The 21,726-nt window shown below is 38.9% G+C and overlaps 1 protein-coding gene across 8 annotated transcripts in view; it reads left to right on the top strand.

The window, feature by feature from the left end:
• SCEL (sciellin) overlaps positions 1–21,726 on the top strand; it is a 98,687-nt gene that overhangs the window by 3,334 nt on the left and 73,627 nt on the right. For all 8 annotated transcript variants that reach the window (XM_074329415.2, XM_019742559.3, XM_019742557.3 and 5 more), the window contains exons 2-5: positions 11,204–11,265; positions 12,028–12,145; positions 14,921–14,980; positions 18,760–18,828. In XM_074329415.2, coding sequence (XP_074185516.1) covers positions 11,223–11,265; positions 12,028–12,145; positions 14,921–14,980; positions 18,760–18,828 — 290 coding nt within the window. In that variant the 5' untranslated portion in view covers positions 11,204–11,222. The remainder of the gene's footprint in view (positions 1–11,203; positions 11,266–12,027; positions 12,146–14,920; positions 14,981–18,759; positions 18,829–21,726) is intronic.

Genomic DNA, 21,726 nt, shown 5'->3' with positions numbered 1-21,726 from the left:
ATAGTTTTGTAATATTGTTTAAAACATTACAAAGTGTGATGCCTCCAGCTTTGTTCTTTATCAAGATTATTTTGGCTGTTTGAGGTTTTTTGTGGTACCACACAAATTTTAGGATGTTTTGTTCTATTTCTTTGGAAAAATGCTATTGGGATATTTATAGAGATTGCATTGACTCTGTATGTTACTTTGGGTGGTATGGATATTTTAAAAATATTGATTCTTCCAATTCATGAGCACAGATATCTTTCTATTTATTTGTGTCTTTTTCAATTCCTTTCGTTAATGTCTTATAATTTTCAATATATGGGGCTTTCACCTCCATGGTTAAATTATTCCTATATATAGAGGGTGCCAAAAAAATGTATACACATTTTAAGAAAGGAAAAAAAACTGTATTAAAATTATGGTGATGGTAACCACTTTGAGCACCTCTTATAAATGAGAAGTCAAATGTGACTTGTATTCATCTTTTGTTATCAGTATATATTGAGTATTACAATTTTAGTACAGTTTTTTCCTTTCTTAAAATGTGTATATATTTTTTGGCACTCTGTATTTTATTGTTTTTGATGAAGTTGTAAACAGGATTATTTTCTTTATTTCTCTTTCTGAGTATATTTTGTTTATTAGTATATAGAAACACAACAAATTTTTCTTTATTGATTTTGTATCCTGCAACATTACTGACTTTGTTTATTAGTTCTACCAGTTTTTTTGAAGGAGTTTTTAGGATTTTCTATGTGTAAAGTCAGATCCTCTACAAATAGTGACAGTTTTACTTCTTCCTTCTCAATTTGGATGCCTTTTATTTCTTTTTGTTGCTTAATTGCTGTGGCTGGGACTTCCAATACTATGTTGAATAAAAGTGGTGAGAATGGGCACCCCTGTCTTGTTCCTGGTGTTAGAGGAAAGGCTTTCAGCTTTTCACCATTGAGTATGAAGTTAAATGTTGGCTTGTCATATATATCCTTTATTATGTTAAGGTACGCTCCCTCTGTACCCACTTTGCTGAGTGGGTGAGATATGGGTGTTAAATTTTGTCAAATGCTCTTCCTGCATCTAGTGAGATAATCATATGATTTTTGTCCTTCATATTGTTAATGTGGTGTATCACATTGACTGCTTTGCAAATGTTGAGCGATTAAGTTTGCATTTTATGTTAGTTGCTAAACTTTATAGATATATAAGTCATCTTTTTATTGTGCTCATTAGTTGGAAAAGTGCATTTTATAGCTATCCATTAAAGACAACTGGCTTACTTCTAGACATGAGAACCAATAGTTCTGAGTACTCATTGTAATTGTATATTTGAGAGCTCTATGAATCTAAATAATTTATTTTGTGTTTCTAGACCCAATTTGCCTGGACTGAAATGTGATGAAGTTTCCTTTATATGGAACCTTCTGTTGGAAAGTGGTGAACTGTAGATCACACTTTTTAAACTGGGATACACACATCCCGAGAGACTGTGGCAGCATTCCAGAAAATGCACAGAAGCCACAAGATAAACATGGTGTATCTGCATTGAGTGCTAACTTTAGTTAAAATGTTTTGCCCTCCTGAAACTTTGCCCTATTCCCCACTCCTTCCCAGTGCTCTCTCTTTTGTCATTAGGTAAAGAGTTGAAAGGAATTTATATAAAAAGAAGTGTAAGAGTCTGGAATCCAGGTAGGCATGGATTTAATCATGGTCCCACTTTGGCCAAGGGTAACTGTGGTTTGATCATGCTTATTTCACAGCACCAGCTAGCTGATTAAAAGAAAATTTAGGATTCTTACTGAATTACACATACACACAATATAATACCATATGACATAATATGACATATATATGTATATGTATACATATATATGTATATGTGTATATGTATACGTATATAACTATTTCACAACAGCACAAAGAAATGTAAAACATCAAGAAAAAAAATTTTGCAAGAAAAATGTGGGACTCAGATGAAGAAAATATAAAAGTTTACTGTAAGACATAAAGACTTTCTTGAGTAAAAGCATGTTTGTGTACTGTTCATGTCTGGACAGATTTAATTTCATAAATGTCAGCTCTTCCCAAGTCATTAGATAGGATTTGTGCAATTCCAATCAAAAGTTCCAACAGAATATTTCTTTTGAACCAGAGAAAATAATTTTAATTTAATTTTAATTATCTGAAATAATTTTAATTATCTGAAAGAGATGAATGAGAGAAAATAGCTAATAAAACTTCTACAAAGGAAATTAATGAGGGATGCTTACACTATATTAAAATGCATTATTAAAAAAGAATAATTTAAAAAGTTTGTTTCTATTGCAAGAAACTAAAGATAGATTTCTGGAATAGAACAGAGAGATACAAATCACATTCTAGGATATATTAGAATTTAATATGTGACAAACAAAGAATCATATATCAATGGGAAAGCGGTTCACTCCACCATTATCAAGGTGAACCCATATGGACTAGAGTTTCCATGTAACAATAAAATATTTTTTAATAATTAGAAGAAAATGTGTAAATATTTATCTCATTTGTCCAACAAACACTACTTTATAACTGATTATGTGCCAGATACTGTAATAGGTTTTAGAAATACAACTGTGGAGAAGAGGGTCTTGATTACTGCCCTCAAAATTTACAGTGTGTGTGTGTGTGTGTGTGTGTGTGTGTGTGTGTGTGTGCATGCGCGCGCAATGTTGGGGTGGGAAAAGAATATTCAGCCACACAAACAGGCAGTCCATATGATAATGTTTATAGAGAGGCACTCTTTGCTATTTGGACTCTTAGGGCCCTCAACTCAGCTTGGGGAGGTGGGGGTAAGGCAGGTTGGGGATGGTGCCACTGTATGCTTCCGGAAAGATATATAATGTATGACTTCAAATAGAAATCTTTCCTAAAAAAGAAATTAAGAGGTGAAGGGAGCTCAGAAATATGAATGCTTTAGGCACAGGGCATAGAGTGAGCACAATAGCCTAAAGGTGATAAAAAGGATGGAGCCCTCAAAGAACTGGAATGACTCACTGTAGCTGAATAAAGCTAGAGTTTGAGTGAGAATGGGTAGTGGGAAGAAATGAGGCTGGAGCGTGTGGACTTGTAAACCATATTAACAATTTGGATTTTATCCTGGTAGATATAGAGCACCATTGAAGAGTTTTAAGCAAGGCAGTGACTACTTTGGCACCAGTGAGAATGGATTAGAAGAAAGTAAATCTAGAGCTGGGAAACTGTTAAAATAGTAAGATCATGGTAATTTGAATTGGTATCTTGGAAAGAAAAAGAAATACAAGCAAGAGATAGACAGAAGTAGAGTTGTAGGATTTGATGATTGCCTGGATTTTGAGGTCAATAAGAAGTTTTCTGGACGGGCTACAGGGATTTTTAATGAATGGAAGAGTTCATAAGGGGAAAGACAGAGAATGCTAAATTGAAAGCTGCTAATCAAAAAAATAACTCAATTAGAAGCTAAACAAAAAACTGGAAAAGCATAAATAAATACTTCTGATACATAAAAAAAGAAAGCAATAAGAAATTCACAGTAATAATAGATAATTTACAAAATAAGAAATAACCAATAAAATTAGAAAATATGTAATTGAAGCAAAAAAATGATAACAATTTTACCTATGAAATTATTAAAGAGATTAATAAATGATCACTCTAGTGCTGGCAACCATATGGACACATATGCTGCTGGTGATTATAAAGTGACATAAGGTTTATGGAAACAAATTTGACAGTAGGGGATCAAGAACATTTTAGAAGTTATACCCATTGGCAAGTAATTTCACTTTTAAGGATCCATGCAAAGAAAATAATCAGAGATGTGTTCAATGATTTCGTATGGTTTTGTTGCAAAGGACAGAGGGATTACATTATATTAATAGATACCTAGACCCATAAGTTGAAATATTCTCTAGTTGCAGATGAAATAATAATTTAATTATTTTTAAGTGGCATTGAAAAATGTGTGTCAGTCGGATTTAATAGGTAAAGTAAAACCCTGAAAGAAAATAACAGTGATGGATGAAGGTACCTGATTTTTGTTTCCTTTGTGCTTTCATGTGTTTTCCACATTCTCTGTAATGAATATGTATTACTAATATAATGAGAAAGATTATATATAAAATTGAGATAAAGAATGGCCACATGACAGAGCTGTTGTGAATATGAAATATGATAAGGTAGTTAAGGTAACTCACAGGTTTTGGCTTATAGTTTGTGGTCAACATTTGGGTTTTCACTCATTTAACAAGTATTTTCAGCTAGAACTGGATCTAGCCTGTGATAGATCATTTTTGTTAGATAGCCTTTTTATTCATGAATATTAGACCAATGTCTTCTGTAAAATGAAACAGATAACGGTCCCAAAGAGTAGGATACTTCGTGTTAAAACCTGATGTTATTCTTCAGAAAAGAGAGACGATAGAAACAAGGGTGGGTGAGGGCCTTATGTTAAAAACAAGAACCAACAGTAAGAAAAATTTTACAGTTGGTGGTTATCAGACTCAGAAAATTGGTAGCATATAGACCTCTAGCTATCTAAAAGATTTCATTTGTGCTGTATTCCGAACAGTTTCACCATCAATAAGCAAGTTTCCCAATGCTGAACTCAGACTGGGAGGCCATGTGCCTAAAGAAATAGCCGATTTGCAACCTTAGTAGCAGGCTAAATGAGTCTTTGCCTGATAATTTTTGTATTTCCTTCTACACTGCATATTCAGACTAAACACAGACCACTAATTTAAATGGACTAGTTGACATTTATAATTCATGAAACCCTGTTTATTTTCTCCTTACATAGTATTTCATGTTCTTTTAAGTGACAATCAGTTTGATGGTTTGTTTTATTTATCTTTCAGAAGATAATGCTTCCGTTTTGTTGGTTTATAATTATCAGGGCCCACTTATTCTTCTATTGAAAATGATTTAACAGAATTTGTCCTTTTCAAAATTCTACAGAGTTTTCCCTATTACCAATGAATCAAATGACTGAATTGGAATGAAACAGAACGATGGTACTTAGAAATAAGTCCAGTTGGCTGAATTGAAGTTACTAAGGTGTCATTAGTCGGATGATGAGTAAATTTTCAAACTCAGGATAACCTAAGTCCCTGAAATAAGTAATTTATTTAAAAAACATTATAAAAATAAGATTTTCCTGCATGTATTTTTTGATACTACAAATTTGAAAGGTTTGTAATCTCTAATACACGCAACAAAAGGCTATTTTTAACAAGGGCATAATTCACAGAGACATATACTGTTGATCCATTTCTAATAACAAGAAATATCTATGTATAAAAATATTGCTTTATGTTCTGCGCAAGATGAAAAAACAGTTCCATTGTAGTAAAATCTCTGTGGAGTTAGAGGTTGATGAAATAGAAGCTTGCACTTTAGCCGCTTTAGATTGGAGTTCCTAGAAATGGTTCTGGGGCCACCCAGTGGTTCTGGGGCTATCCATGTCAGTGAGCAGATGGTTACCGTGACAGGGCCAATGGGTTCTAAGGGGGGGAAAAATAGAGCAGATGGGGCTGAGGGAGGTTGTGCAGGAGATGTAGGAGAAACACACATAGATTTATTAAGAAACATTTTATTTTCCCACAGTTCTGGTCATTTTCATTAAAAAAATTTTATCACCTGAAAATAGAACACATTGTAGTTCCCTTTCTCATTTACCTTGTGTCAATGGACAGCATGGGGCTAGGAAAGAGTAGAAAATATTATCAAGCTCTCGAGTAGGGAGCTAGATCCAGGGAAGGAGTCTAGTCAGGAATAGTACTACGTTACTACTCATGGCTTCAGCGTGGCCAGGGCGGGGTGAGGGTCAAGACTTACCTGCCCAGTGATGGTGGAGGAGTCATTCATTACTGCTGTTCCACCAGCTACTCTCCCATTATTTCCCATCCTGTGAAATGCCAAGGCATTTCCCTGAGTGTCTGTGTTGGCCATATCACGTGGTATTTTGAGCAACATATAGTATCATGTACTGAAAAGAGTCCCTGGTGCTGCGATCCTATAGACCTAATTATAGTTCCTCGTCCTGCTACTTACTGTGTGACTTTGCACAGATTATTTAATCTCTCTGAGTTTTTAATTCCTATAATTAAAGATAATAATACTCACCTAGAAAGAATTAAGTAACATGCATAAGGCATGTGACACAATCTGAAGCACATAGTAGAGACTTTAATCTCATAGTAGAGATTAAAAAGTAATCCCTTTTGCTGAGAACATTGAACAAATAAGCATATTGCAGGAATACTGTCTTACTAATAAAAGAATCACTAAAATCTTATATTTTGTAGGCCATCATGGCCTTTTAAACCTTCTAATTGCTCCACAATAGCTTCATAAATGGTAGAAAGAACATTAGGCTTGAGTAACTGAAATATGGAAAAACAATCTCCTGAACAAACTAGGAGATTTATTTTTCTCTTGCAAGGAGAAGTCCAGAGATAGATTAATCTAGGGCTATTGTGGCAGCTCTATGATACTGTCAAGGAACCAGTCTGCTCCTAACTTTGTGCTCTGCCATTCTGAATGTGTGACTTTAGTCCGTGTGGTTCGTCCATGGCCCCGAGATGGCTGCTCCTACCTTCCGTGTGGCATCCCTGTTTCATAGAAAGGGAAGGGTGAAGTGCAAAAGGACACGGGATTTTCATGGCGGAGGCAAAAAGATAAGTCCAGGGTATCCCAGAGAAATCAAGTGGGTTTAGAAACTATTTAGTTGGAAACCATTTCTAGAAAATATATCAAAGACCCTAGGATGGAGGTAGTGAGGTGTTATATGATATCCAAGGCTAATGATTGGCAAAGAGAAAGATGTTAAGGGCCATGAGCCTATTTAGATGTGTTATCTAATTTGATTCTATTTAACGAGGCCTTCTGGAGAATGCCTAGCTACCAATGGCATAAAAATATCAGGCCCTCTAGCAGGATGTTGGATCTGATTAGAGCCAGCCCCAAATATAAGGTAAATGGGAGATACCTGCTTTTCTCTATACAACTCTCTGCAAGAAGGGCTGACAATCTGGAGTCCCAGCATAAAAGAAAAAATGAAGAGCTTCGAGCTAGAAAGCCTCAGGTTGAGTCCCAGCTTTGCCACTCATCAGCTACTCAAGATGACTCTGTTTCTGCATCTGTAAAATAGGAGTTCTATCACTTTTAAAACGTTGTGGAAACAAAATGAGATAAATTATAAATTACTATAAAATCATTTGAAGTATTATTATTGTCTGGACTCTCCTTGTTACTCAGCAGAGCCAAAAGGAAGGAGAATTGAGGTGAGGATACCAAGGAAAATCTGAAAAACGACATCCATACAGAATAATACAGATGTCATCTTTTAAGCCTGGCTTCTTTCATTTAGCGTGTTTCAAGCTTCATCCATGTTGTAATATGTATCAGTACTTCATTCCTTTTTATTGCTGAGTAATATTCCCTTGTATGGATGTACCATTGTTATGAATCCATTCATTCTGATGGACATTTGGGTTGTTTTTATTTTTTGGCTATTTTGAAAAATGTTGCTATGATCATTCATGTACAGGTGTTTTCTGTGGACATATGCCAAAGGCCTCTCAGAGAAGACAGCTCTGTGAGGCTTTATCTGCTACAATGATTCCTTGAGAGGCTGCCCTGGTTCTCCTGCTGCCGGGCACTGGGGGCAGAGGTCATGGGAGTTCCAAAGATTGAAATGTCAAGAGTCAGGCAGAGCCCTGCTGTCTGCTTTCCCTCTCTCACTGGAAGGCCAGGGCACCAGTCTAGTCTTGCAAGGACTCATGTTGAGCATTATTTCTGGTCGCTAGGGAAGCAATTGGCTTTGGTTTAGAAGTCAGGTTCTGCTTTTTATCACCTTTGGCATGCTGCATACTCTCCCTGAGCTTCAGGTGTCTTATCTGGGAGGTAAAGGTAATAATAGCTGCCTCCTAGAGTTTATTTGAGGATGAGCAACAATGCCGGTGAGGTAACCTGTTTAGAACAGGCGCTCAACTAATGGATATTTATGCTATTGGCAATTGCCCTGTGCAGTAGGACAATCGAAGGCAGAAGGGCCCAGGCCAGAGACAGTGTGGCACACCGCTCTTGGAATGACTTAGCTATTTTAGAAAAGTTTAAATCACTTTGCCCATCAGTACTCTATTAGTTTCTTAGGGCTGCCATGACCAAATACCACAGACTGGGTGGCTTACCAGAAATTTGTAGTCTTACAGCTGTGGAGGCTAGCAGTCCAAGGTCGAATTGTTGCCAGCTTTGGATTCTCCTGAGACCCTCTTCTTGGTTTGCAGATGGCCACCTTCTCTCTGTGGCCTTGTATCGCTCTTTCTCTATGCACATATAGTGGGTGTCTCTTTGTGTATTCAAATTCCTCCTTTTATAAGGACACCAGTCACATTGGATTAGGGCCCACCCTAACAACCTCGTTTAACTTAATCGCTCCTTAAAGATCCTATCTCCAAACAGTCCCATCCCGAGCTACTGAGGTTAGGGCTTCAACATATGAATCTGGGGAGGGAGGGAAACACACGATTCAGCCCAGAACAAGACCCTTAGGAGCTTGTACTGTGCCCCAGACACTGTGAATACAGAAAAGAAAGATTTAGGCCGTACCCACAGGAAACTCAATCTTTTGGGAGAGACAGATAATAAGCAGATAATTATAAAATGCCTTTTCTCCATTCACCCTGCCCCATGTCTCACAACTGAATTTGCAGGCACTGCAAATGCAATAATAAATAGATATTCAGCAGGTTGACCACCTCAGAATCCCAGTTCAATCAGCTGTGAACTTTCTAGGTCTTCACCGGCTTAGAGGAAAAGAATTTATTAGAGCCCATTTTTAGAAACAGGAAATAGATTAGCCAAGAACTCAGAGAAGCAGGGCCAGATGGAGGCAAAATGAACAAGTAATTGAGATTGAAGTTCGCCTTTAAGAGGCTTCTTTACATCCCTTCCTGCCAAAGTTTCAGGAACTGCCAAACACAGCCAGCCCAGGGCTACCCAGACTCCCAGCTTGCCCAGCGGCCCAAATTCAAGGCTGCTCCCTTCCCTCCCCACACCTAACCACACCTCCCTATGTCTTTGCTCTTTGCTTTCCAAAGTGACAGAGCCATGAAGTTAAGAATTACTGAGCATCAACTGTGTGTTGGGCAATAATTAGACACTTTACATATGTCATCTAATTTGATCTTCAAAACAGTTCAATTTCATCTCCATTTACAGATGAGGGAGCTGAGCTATACCATATCCAAGGTGATACAGTCAGTAAAGAGCATGCGTTCAATGCAAACCTTTCTAACTTCTGAAAACCTTTAGACTCCCGGCTCTCTCGGTGGAGTGAAGAGCTGCTGCTCTCTGTGAAGATAAAGCCTTGATCCATGGCTCTGGTTGTTAGTCTTAGGTTGGATTCCTTAGAAGCAGGGCCTGCGGGGGTCTCTGACTTACTGAGGGTGTGATCTCAGAAGAAAGGAGAAAGGGCAGCAGGAAGGGGAGTCGGAAAGGAGCTGAGCAGGATGTGCTCTCTGCTGATCTAGCTTCAGCCTGACACCCCAGTGATCTCTGACATACAAATCACCTGCCTACCTTGAGGCAAGAGATTGACTCTTTTTTCCTGAGTCTGCCAGTCACTGGCTATGGATTGTACGGCTAAGGGCAGTTCCCCTGCGGAGGGGCAGGCTGAGCCCATGGCCCCCGAGCACCAGACTGGTGAAGGGGGCCTGTTCTAGGCCCCCACTTTCCCACTGACTCTATGGCCGTTTCACTCTGAAGGAAGACTCCCGAGGAAACAATGCCTTGCTCCAAAGGCATGTGTCTTTACCACTTCAGGTCCTATGACAAGGTATTATAGGAAACATTTTGGCATCAGAAGGTGGGAGATGGGGCCGTTTAGAGACCCTCAGTTATGCCTATGAACTGCTGTCTGATAACACTACCTTGAGTCCAGATAACATTTATAGTTTAACAAAGTGATTTTTGTGTGCATTATTTATTGGCTCCTCACAACCACCTCACGGAGCCAAAGGCCGTTTTTATAATCCCCGTCTTACAGTGAGAGTAAGTGGTTGAATTACAGAACTTGGATGTGATCAAACTGGGCCTAGAACTTACTTCCAATGTGAGCTCTAAGACATGCCATACACTGTCTGGGTAGATGAACTCTTCAAAAAAAAAACACACCCCACCTGGGGTGACCAGGCATAGCTGCTGGCCCAAGAATTTTCCAGTTTTAAAACTGAAAGTCTCGCACTCAGGGAAACCCAGAGCTGGGGCTGACTTATCCATTAAGCAGAAAAGGACCACAATACCTGTAGGAGCCCATGAAAGGGTTTTAATTTTAATTCCTTTTACCAGCAGAAAAAAAAATGAATATAACAATAACGAATATATAATAGTGAAACTAGCCTGGATTATTATTCATCTTTATGCTAACACAGTCATAAGTATAATTTGTGTGTGTGTGTGTGTGTGTGTGTGTGTGTGTGTGTGTGTGTAAGGATGACGCCTACAAAAGCAAAAGTGCACAGGATTCACGAAGGCATCATGCAGCCCTGGAACCCTAGTCATTTCTGGGGACTGTGGGTCGCCTTAACCCCTCAACAGGTTAAATATAGTGGTTGATCATGGCTAAGAAACTGTGGACTTTCCCATGCAGAGGTTACCTAACATCATCAGTGTTTCCCGGATCTGTGATTTCCATGTTTCCGGCTGCATCCCTTCTAATCACACATTAGTTGCCTGGGTTCCCTTCGGCTTCCCCGGAGAAGAAGCCGATGCGTCCTTCTGAGGCCACTGCACATTGTAGGGTCAGTTCCATGTCTCTGTCTCCTTACTGACCCGACCAGACACTTATCTTACTCATCTCTTTGTCTCCAACTCCTGGCTCAGTGTCAGGCATATCATAGGTAATCAGTGCATATTGATTGATTGAATAACTGGATTAACTAGTGGCCTGATTCAGCCAATTAATTGCTTGTTCTATAATATTGGAGACACTAAACGCTTCAGGCCTTAAGTTTCTTGATTTGTAAAATGAACACATTGGGATAGATGAACTCTCGGGTTCTTGGGGGCACTTTATGTCATGTATTCATTATATAATGTCCTGTGCCTTTGTCAATGTCATTGAAAAATGGGTCTCATTAGCAATTGAAGAATCACTTGTAGATTCTTAGTCATTGTTGTATTTTTCCCACCCTTATTTTCCTTTCAGATCTGTACTGGAAGGCAGCATGTCTAATTTAACCTTAAGAAAAACGTCTCCCACAGGAAATGGTAACGTAGATGATACTTCTTTTACTCAGAAAACTTAAAAATCTGGGGAAAATAACTTACAGTTCCTAATTATTTTATATAGATATTGAATGCATAGAAGCAACAGTCTAATTTAATTAGCACTGCTAAGTTTAGACTTAAGAAAAATGTAAGAGTGCAACAGCTTTTACTCATGTAATTGCAATTCAAAAATTTTTAACTAAAATCCGTAAAAATGTCCTATGTGTGTGTGTGTGTGTGTGTGTGTGTGTGTGTGTGTGTGTGTGAGAGAGAGAGAGAGAGAGAGAGAGAGAGAGAGAGAGAGAGAGAGAGAGACCTTCTGTGTTTCTGGCTCCTGTGAGATCAAAGAATGAAATTACTTATAATCAAAAGCACCAGGACTTATTGGCTATTATTTCCTAAGTGCTTTTAAAACAGTCCAACAGTCCATGTGTGCTTCTGAGGCATTTTTCTTTTTGAGTAAAATGGCCACCCACTAAACCCTGGCTTGGTTTATCCCAGGCCCTGGTGCCAGATGGGGCCTCATGAGCTGCATGGGCAGTTTCAGTTGGCACCTGAGCAGTTTAATATGTTATCTTTGATGATGGGTGTGGGAGTTGTTCTTTCTTGCCGGCACATCCTACGTTAAAGCAGTGCTAGACTTGCCAGTCTAGAAGACTGATGCTGGCCAATCAGATGTGCCTCTCGAGATTTCTAGGTTAACAAACCCACACTCAACTCCACGCAATGACGTCTCCCAATTTTTCATTTTTCTGTTGATAGATATGAAGAGTACTACGCAGGGGACCACACAGAGACAACAGGCTTTTCTTGAATTGAACAAAAGAAGGACTTTCTTACAGGATAACAGCTGGATAAAGAACTGTTCTGCAGAAGAAAGGTAAGAGGGTATGGAGTGGGTGGATGAGTAGAGAGAGAGAGCCATTCTCTGTTTGGGAAGCTAATGGACTGAAAAGAAAATACTTTCCTTCTAAAACACTTTGTTGCCTGGCCTAATTTTTTAAACATAAATTGGTAACATCAGATTTTCAAGGACATTACTACCTGGGGGTAAAGGAATACCTTGTGCAATTGTACTTTACATATGAAGCATTACTCAATCTCACAACAATTGCACAGGGTAGGTATCCCATCCTGATTTTACAGACCAGGAATCTGAGGCTCGGGACATTTAAGTAACTTGTCCAATGGAACGCTGCTGTTAAGTGGTGGAGTTGAGATTTTAACATGACCCATTGTCTTTCCCTTACACCCTGTTTTCAATCAGGAGCACCTTTACGCTCAGGGGATGTTTGGCAAGGTAGGGAGAGACATTTTTAGTTGTCAAAAAACAGGGAGTACTCCTACCATCTGGTGGGTAGAGGCCAGTCGTGCTGCCACACATCCTACAAAGCGCTGATACTTCCCAGAACTAAAGACTATCAAATCCATAATGTCAGTAGCACTGGAGTTCAGAAACCCTGTATTACATGGTACTTACTCTCAATTTACTACTAAACTGTCTATGCATGGTTATTTGAGGAGTACACGAGGTCTGACCATTAAGTTCGTGAACTTGTTGCAATGATGTTGCTAACTTTTTTGATATCCGAGGGATTATTCATTATGAGTTTGTACCTACTGGACAAGCCGCTAACCAAGTTTACTCTTTGGAAGTGCTGGAAAGGCTGCGTGAAAAAGACGATCTGAACTTTCCGCCAAAAATTCATGGCTCTTGTATCATGGCAATGTACCAGCTCACACAGCACTGTCTGTGAGGGAGTCTTTAGCCAGTAAACAAATAACTATTGGAACACCCTCCCTACTCACCTGATCTGGCCCCCAATGACTTCTTTCTTTACCCGAAGATAAAGGAAATGTTGAAAGGAAGACATTGGATGACAGTCAGGACATCAAGGGTAATATGACAGCTCTGATGGCCATTCTAGAAAACAGTTCCAAAATTGCTTTGAAAGGTAGACTAGGTACTGGCATCAGTGCATAGCTTCCCAAGGGAAGTACTTCGAAGGTGACCATAATGATATTTACCAGTGAGGTTTGTAGCACTTTTTCTAGGGTGAGTTCGTGAACTTAATTGTCCAACCTCATATTTGTAACTGTTAAAAAAAAATGTATATTGATTTCTTTTAATTCTTATTATTTTATGGGACTATAGGGGTGTTCAGAGACTCACACTAACTTTTAGAGTTAATACTCTTGGACAACAACCATTTCCTTCTATAAAGCAACATTTATTGTTTCTGTCAGAGCCTAATATGGCATTTTTATTTTTTCGCAGTGGTAGAGTGATATGAAATGAAGATCATAAATTTTGGGTTGCAAATATTTGCACAGATGGGTGAAGATAGAGATGTCTAAGGCAAATTGCACTTGGCAGGAATGATGGTTTTCTGCAGGCATGTCTCCTTAGAAAGACCCAGGGAAGCCAGTTTTGATGGCATGGCAGCTGCGGAATGAAGGGGAAATTGGCTCTGATGCTTCCCCCACTCCCAGTGGCTCAGTTCTGGGCTATGTATTATGATTCTTCTTAAGGTAAAAACACAATTGGTGTTTGCTACTCTCTCATGACTTTAGGGAAGGGATACCAAGAGAGACGGAAAAGTTCTCTTGGGATTTTTGAGGGTGTATATTTGCTGCAATTGTTCCAGTTTCACTGTTCTTCTTTCTTTTTAATTATCTATTACAGTTCTTTTATAGCTTTATTATAAATGGTTTCAGAGTGTTGAGTAACGTTAGTAGAGCAGAATCAGGAGAAATGTAGTACTTCAGGTTTGGTTGGGTTGACATGGAAAAGGTTCAGGTACTTACTCTCTGCCTTGGCGTAAGGCCACAGGCTGTACTACATGTTTTGACATTTCCTAAAATTGCCTGTGCTTTCAGGTCTGCTGTACAAAATAAGAGGGACATGGCTTTGGGATTTTATGTTTGAAAGTCTTTTACAGTGTTGCCCAATAAGAAAAGCAATGGTTTGAAATAAGAAGATCTAGGTCCTACACTCACCTCTGTCACTTGCTAATCTTTTGCCCTTAGGAAAGCCACACAATCCCTGATCAATTTACTCATTTGTAATTGGATATGACAGTGTCTTCCCTGCCTAATTCATAGGGTTATTTTAAAGACCGAACAAAGCAAACTCTGTATTCTCATGGTTCAAAAATGAGCTAAGTCTCCTGTGAATGATCATTTTCCATAACCACAAGTATTGGTAATTATTTTCCTACTTTTTGTCAAGGAAAACTATCAAGTCCATAAAATGAAAATGTCCAGACATAATGGGCTTAATTCAATGTAGAACATTTTTGTAGAAAACGTCTGCATTCCTACAGAAAAGAACTCCTCTAATGTATACGAAGTAGAGGGCTTCCTGTTCTCACACATGGAAGAAACAAAACAAAACCACAAACACTTATTCTATTATTGAATCACATGGAAATCTCATTGGGCAAATTAGAATAATGATCGTCTGTACTGACAAGCTTGTTTTTTTACCACGCTCTTTCCAGTAGTGACTGGTTAAAATAAATAATTGTGTTTTTATTTCTGAAGTAAACTGGGTTAACCATGCCAAAAATTGTGAGCTCTTTCTCTTTTATTTAGTGCTTACTAAATACTGTGGTAACCTTTCATGTGACTTAATTTTGTTCTTTCTCTGCAGAGATGAAAATTATGGTAGGGTGGTGCTCAGCCGACATAACTCCCATGATGCATTAGACAGGTGGGTGTTTCAGACAAATTACATCATTAGCAGAAACACAAAGAGGGTAGTTTTTGAAAAGACTTGTTCAAGACAGGCTGGATGTTTGTGGCTACCCTCAGGCTTTTGCTGATGTGCTGGGCACGTGAATGAGACTCTGTGATGTTATCATTAGGTGTTTCCACAGGGCAAACTGTGCTTCTGCCGCTCCACGTCTTCCAGAACTACAGCTCGTAGGCATAGAACCCCCAATCCTCTACCCCCCGCCCCCCACTGGGAAAGGGAAAGAGTTCCCACAGAAACATGACCAGATAAAATATCTCTGAACCTTAAGGAAAGGAATCTGAAAATACAGACATATAAGCTCCAGAGTTCACTTGCTTTCTGGGAGAGTACACTTTTTAGAAACTTCTAGAAGACCAATACGTGATACTCAGTAACAACTATACTGACAAAGACAGGAAATTTCCTAATGACAAAGTAGGATAATTTAGGCAAAGCCAGTAATCCCAATGATGGAAATAATCGAAGATTGATCAAATAAATAGATAATAGTCTTGCCAAAACCACATTTGCACTCACACACACGCCAACAACCACACCCATCAGAAGCACCCAATTATTTATCAGACACAAGTTTTATCTGGTCCAGTAGTCTGTGTGTCACCAAGGGGTACTTAGTAAGGGAGCGTGATTGTCTTTTATGGTATGGTCTTTAAAAAGTGAAGTAGTCGCCTTGAATGTCCCTATCCTGGAAACTTTTAATTTGGGAATTTTTCTAAATCCTTTTAAACCTGTTCATAGTTTTAACCTGTTCTAAGGGTACTGGGCTTGAAGCCCTTGTACAAAGCACCTGCTGGGTTTCCTGGTTCCCGGCCTTAGTTCATCTGACTGACTGACTGACTGTGATTTGGCAGATTCTACCTGTACCTTCTCCTTTGTCTTCCTGATTCGGAAGATCACAGCTTTGTCCTCAGTTGCCCTCATTATCACCAAACAAAGGGAGCCTGATCATTTGAATCCAGCCACCATGGAAATCGCTCCCTCCATGTTATTTGTCTTGCTGTGGAACTATTAAAGAACAAACATAATGTGTTTCCCCAGAAATAAGACCTAGCTGGAAAATAAGCCCTAGCATGATTTTTCAGGATGACATCCCCTGAACATAAGCCCTAATGCATCTTTTGGAGCAAAACTTAATATAAGACCCGGCCTTATTTTCGGGGAAACACAGTACTTGTTTTGAAGTGTGACTAGGAAAACTAAGCTTCGTGTTCTCAGTGTGTTTTAGGATAACAAAAAATTAATGCCTTCTGCGCTTATTTTATATATATGAAACTATATTGGTTTCCTGAACCTTTCCAGCTGGTGGACAGCATTTTGGCTAAAACAGCACACTGAGCTTTTATTGTCAATAACAAAAATCTTTAAGTCTGAGACATTTTCCATTTGACCTACTACCAGTGTCTCAAACTACATTTTCCTAAAAGGGTAGGTTATATTTTCCCTTGCACTTGCTAATGTGGATGCCCACTTGATGCTTTTCTGCCTTTTGCAGAGGCTGTAGCTACTTTGGTGTTCACTCAACACCACTTTGGAGCACCTACTACGTGCTGACATTGTGACAGACAGTGGGAATACAAAGATATATAAGACACCACCTTTGACCTTAAGGAACTCTCTTGGCAAAAGATGGATCCATAAACTAAAATACTAAATAAAATTGACCACGGGAAGTGCTCTTGTAGAACTGTGTGAGCGTGTTGTGGGAATAGAGAGGAAGAAGAGACTAACTCTGCATGAATACACTGGAGATCTCACCGAGGAACTAGTTATTCGTGGTGGTGCGGCTGCTTGAAGGAGGAGGAGGAAAGGGTTCCAAGCAGGAAAGGGTGGCTGGTGGGCACGTGGCACAGAAAGAAGTGTTTCCGGCAGGAGTGACAATGTGTGCAAAGAGCTCCTCATGAGCAGAGACTGAAAATAAAGGAAAAGGAAAGCGAACAATACATTCTCGTCACCTTAGATAACAAGTTTCATAGTATCGCAAACCAGGGAATTTTAGTGTGTATTTCTCTGCCAAATCACTAAAGCATGTCAAATAAGCCTGACAGCACAAATCATACCTGCAGAGAGGCCTGCTGTGAGCCAGATGCTGTTGTAAGTTCTGGAAACAAAACAAAATCCCTGCTCTCATGGGACTTGCATCTTAGTTGAAGGTGAAGGACGAAGAGATAGACTAAAAAGCAATGAACACAGTATAATATATTGTGCTGTGGTAAGTGGCTGGACGAATAAAGCCAGCTATGAGATGTAGTGTGATCATGTCTGAGAAGGGGCTGTTGCATGGAAGGGGGTCAGAGAGCCCCGCAGCACTGATTTATATTCATGCCTTACACACGATGGTGAACCATATACCATGATTTCACTCTCAGCATCCTTAAAAACTTGAGGAATTGCATTAGTCATTTTTCTTTACTTTTTGTCTAGCCTGAACTGACACTGTTCCCTCTACCACTGTTTGAAAATGTCTCCATCAATTTATTCTCCCAGGACCAGATCTCACTTCACCTGACCCATAAAGTCTCCTCTGATCTCTATCTCTGGAAATAAGCTTTCTCAACTTAGCACTTCCTTGCACCTTACTTGGTCCACTTTTCTGACAGTGACCATTTCGAATGTGCACATCTCATTTGTCCCTCTAGCTCTGTGTGTGTTGGGTCCACAGTTATTTCATTTTTTGTTTTCTCGTAGTCATCAGCCCAGAGCATTGTGCATTATCTCCAAATATTTGCTTAATAAAAATATGCGACAGCAAGTTAAAATTAAATCTTAAATATACTGTTTTAGTGCTTTTCTCTGATTTAATACCTTTGATCTGTCAGCTTCAAATGATGTGTTCATAAGCGAACACAGTAGATCGTGGTATCATTCTCTGAAGAGCTTGTTTTCCTTGTATTACAGGGTTGTATGTATGTATCGCAGGGTTATAAACGGGACTCTTTTTTCTGATTTATCACTCCGATCAAGATATTTCCACTGCTTTGATGATCATAATTCCTACTGTTGAGCCTTCTAGCCTCTCTTCCCTTATATTCTTTTCTACCCTTTCCTTTTTTTTTTCTGTTTATCTGTCTTTCTCAACTCTCTCTGCCTTCTGTCTCTCCTCTCCCTACTTCTCCCATCTCTTCTTCCTTCTCCTCTCCTTCCAACATCTATCTGTTCTTTCTTCTCCCATTTTCTTCGTTTCATTTATTTCCAGCTTTTCCTGTTTCTCTCCTTCCCTTCGTCCCTCTCCCTGGCTCCCCTCTGCCAGCAACTTCTCCTCTTTCAACCCTGTCCACGGTGCTGAACTTTAAATAAAGCCGTTTGTAGTTAGCCTGTTGTGCTGGCTTACGATGCTGCTAAAACTCTGTCCATGAAACAGCTGATTTTAAGGGGTCAAGTTCCTATTATGTAAAAATCAACAATACTGACAGGAGTACATATTAGTTTTTAGCCATCTTGCATGTTGAGTTGTTTCTTTTATGTATCCATATCCCCAAATTGAGTATGTTACATTCTAGCTAGAAATAATTGGACTTAGAAAAGAATTCCTTTATTAGCAGAAGGACTTGAATTTGCCATAATTTGTTCTATCCAAGTCAAAACCTTGGACTATTTAGATACTCTAAATATGTCTTTTCTTGGTAACATATACATCTTCTACTGAATAGTCCAAAACTTTATCAAATGCATGACAGGATTTCTTAAACTATTTTTTGTATTTTATTTGATCTTTCTGTAATTATGTTTTGCTACAGGAAAGCAAATGAGATACATGAGCTGAAAGCCACAATTAGTCGGTACAGATCTGATGACACTTTGGACAGGTAAGGTGTTTTTGAACTATGTAAGCAGAATGCGTAACATATATTAAATCCCATTTCTTATAAAGCATGAGATATTGAAATGTTTACCAAGGTAAGCTTTCAACCATGATATTTTATCTCCAGGGACAGAAGGGCTATAGGGATTAAATTATCTTTTTCAACACTCACGAAATCTTGACTCAATAGCACTATTTCCCTAAAATCCTGCTAATAGTAGATAGAAAAAATTCTGAAGAAACTGGTTTTTGTATAGGTAGGGGTGGGCTCAGTGGAATCAGTTCCATTTAAAATGGAGACTATAGATATTTTTATGAATACGAAGAGTCAGTCCTTATTCTAACATTTGGTCTTTCCATCCTGATGGTAATTTCTCTACAACTACTTTATGGAGAGACTGTAAATTTTAATAACACAACAGTTTTGATCCACTCTAGGATAAAGACATTAGCTCTTTACTTTAGAAAGTAAAACACTTTTTCAGGACTGGAGTCATCGTATGGCTTACAGAAAGAGTCCATTATGTTGTTAGTCCACTCTTACACAGAGGGAAAGGGCTCATCTCTATAGAGAAAATTGAGAAAGTCTATTCAGGTTGAGGTGTAAATGCTACAGGTCACATTTCAATTTTATATTTAGTAAACATGCTCAGTAAGCATAAGAAAAGAGCAAAGTTAACATCTTTAACTGGAATCTAAGCACGATGGACACCTGGGGCCATTGATAGTTGAGGTCACTCCCTGTAGCTAAACATGTGCTGCTGTTGTAAACAAAAATGTCACCTGCTGCATTTTAAGCAGATGTGCTGAAACTTATGGCATCTCGTAGATTCTATATGCTGACCATGCCAGTGTTAATCAACGTAGCACATGTGTGTACTTTACTCATAGGTTTTCAGAGTCAGTAGCCCTAAAGGGGGATGGTCATCACGGAATCCCTAAGGAGTTGACTTCTGTCTTGTAATGAACAGCCTTGGCAAAGATGAGTTTGTGGAAGTATATGTACGAGATCTCATCTCCACGGCACTGAGTGGAGAGAGGAGTCAAAATACCTCTGTCCACTCACCTTGGCCTTGCAGGATGTCCTATTGCACCATGAATTGAAGAAGGAAACCCTATTTCTAGGAATGAATTTGAAAGTGAGATATTTATGCCTCAAGCAAGCTAAGTATGTGGCAGTCTTTGCAGGCTGTGTATCTAAAAGTTTATATCGGGCCAGTCAAGAGAGCCTTGGGATGTTAGCAACAGACTAGACCAGACTTTACAGGCAAACTAGCTGACTCACCCTCAGCTTCAGCTGCAAATGAGAGTCACTGTGAGAGCTTCAAAACTTGACTGACAACTTGTTCCCACCACCTCTCATCCCCCAGATTCTGGTTTAGTTAGTCTGAGGTGGGACCCAGGCATTTTTTAAAGCTTATAAAGTGATTCTAATGTGAATTAAGAACCATCGATTAGTCCCCAAATTAAGAACCACCAATTAGCCCCAAACCTTCATTTTACACTCTAGACAATGAAGCCAAAGGTCACCTACTTTATTTACAAAGAGTTTCAGTGACATGTTTGGGAGAAATATGCTGGTCAGCTCATTCCCCAGGCAGCTCTGTCTCCCAACAGAAAGCTATGTCTCTCAAAGTGTGGAAACAAATATAAGGGAGAGGACACAGGGGTCAGTAAGGAAAGGCTAACGGCTAGTCCTGTTAGCAGGAGTTGGACTCCATAATGCAGGCCGCTCCAAATGCAAGATGTGAAAACATTTTAGGAGGAAGATGATCAAATATATCTGGTGTGTGAGTGTAAGTGCATTTCAATAATGATGTATTTATTTTAAATGAGTGTGAGAAAAGTACTGAGTTTACATTTGAAGGGTTCCCTTTAAAAATAGACACAGGTAGGTAAAAATATGAGGTGTTCTAAAGAAACCTTAGTATATAATAGTGTAGGTAGCGTATTACGTGGCCCAAATCCTGGAGGTGGTTTAATGACTAATTTGGAAAACCTAGGTTAGGGTGACCTCTAGTGTTCTGTTGTGGAAGTGTACGTTTTCCTTTGGTTCTTTTGATAACACCGCCCATTACATTGGGTATTTCCCGTCTCCAAGACTGATTCCAATTAAAACAACTTATTTCATATCACAAGTTGGCAGTAACTTAATTTCCAAGAGAAGCATAAAGTTCATCTCTAAGTACTAAGAAATTGACGTATATTGGAATGGTGGTTTCCGGTTCTCCCCATTATTATCCGTAGGCCGATCCCCCTAGTGGAATTGAAGAATAATAACTAAAGGACAACATGTTGACCTAATACCTGAGTAGTGGGATAAGCACTCTATAGAATCGGGCTCTACTGGGAAGACTGGAGACAGACGACTTCCTAGTGGTACAGCCAAGAGAAAGTCATCTACCTTCTCTGAGATTCCATTTTTGTCATCTATGAAATGAAAATAATTATGCCTACCTTGTAGGGATGTTTCAACGAGTAGAGGAAAATGTATAAAATGAGCAGCAAAGAGTAGTAGGTACCTATTTTTTATTTTTACATGCAGTTCTGCCCGCAAAGGTTTACACTGTAGAATTTTGATTCATTTGACTTTAACATCAGACCTCACTTTTATTTAAATCTTGAGGATGTTTGCTATTAAGGTTCTGTTTGCTTTAGACTGATTGTTGCTTTCAGTGTTACAGAGTACATTTCCCAAGATTATTTTTATTTTATATGAAGGTTTCATAGACGCCTATGAAATAAAGTCTGAGTAGAGTTTCTAAGGAACATTTACGATGTAAGTTACCTGTCATCTTACTTGTGGTATTCACAGAGGTTTACTGCAGAGCCCTTTAAATATAAACATATCGGAGGCTCGGTAGTAGTGCGGGGGAGATGTTCATAGTCTTTTGGCCTGGTG

This window comes from Rhinolophus sinicus, chromosome 16 (assembly GCF_057876585.1).
Source record: "Rhinolophus sinicus isolate RSI-liver-muscle chromosome 16, RSI-T2T, whole genome shotgun sequence".
NCBI lineage: Eukaryota > Metazoa > Chordata > Mammalia > Chiroptera > Rhinolophidae > Rhinolophus > Rhinolophus sinicus.
The sequence above is the reverse complement of the archived record's forward strand: the minus strand, read 5'-3'. Positions and strand labels throughout refer to the sequence as shown.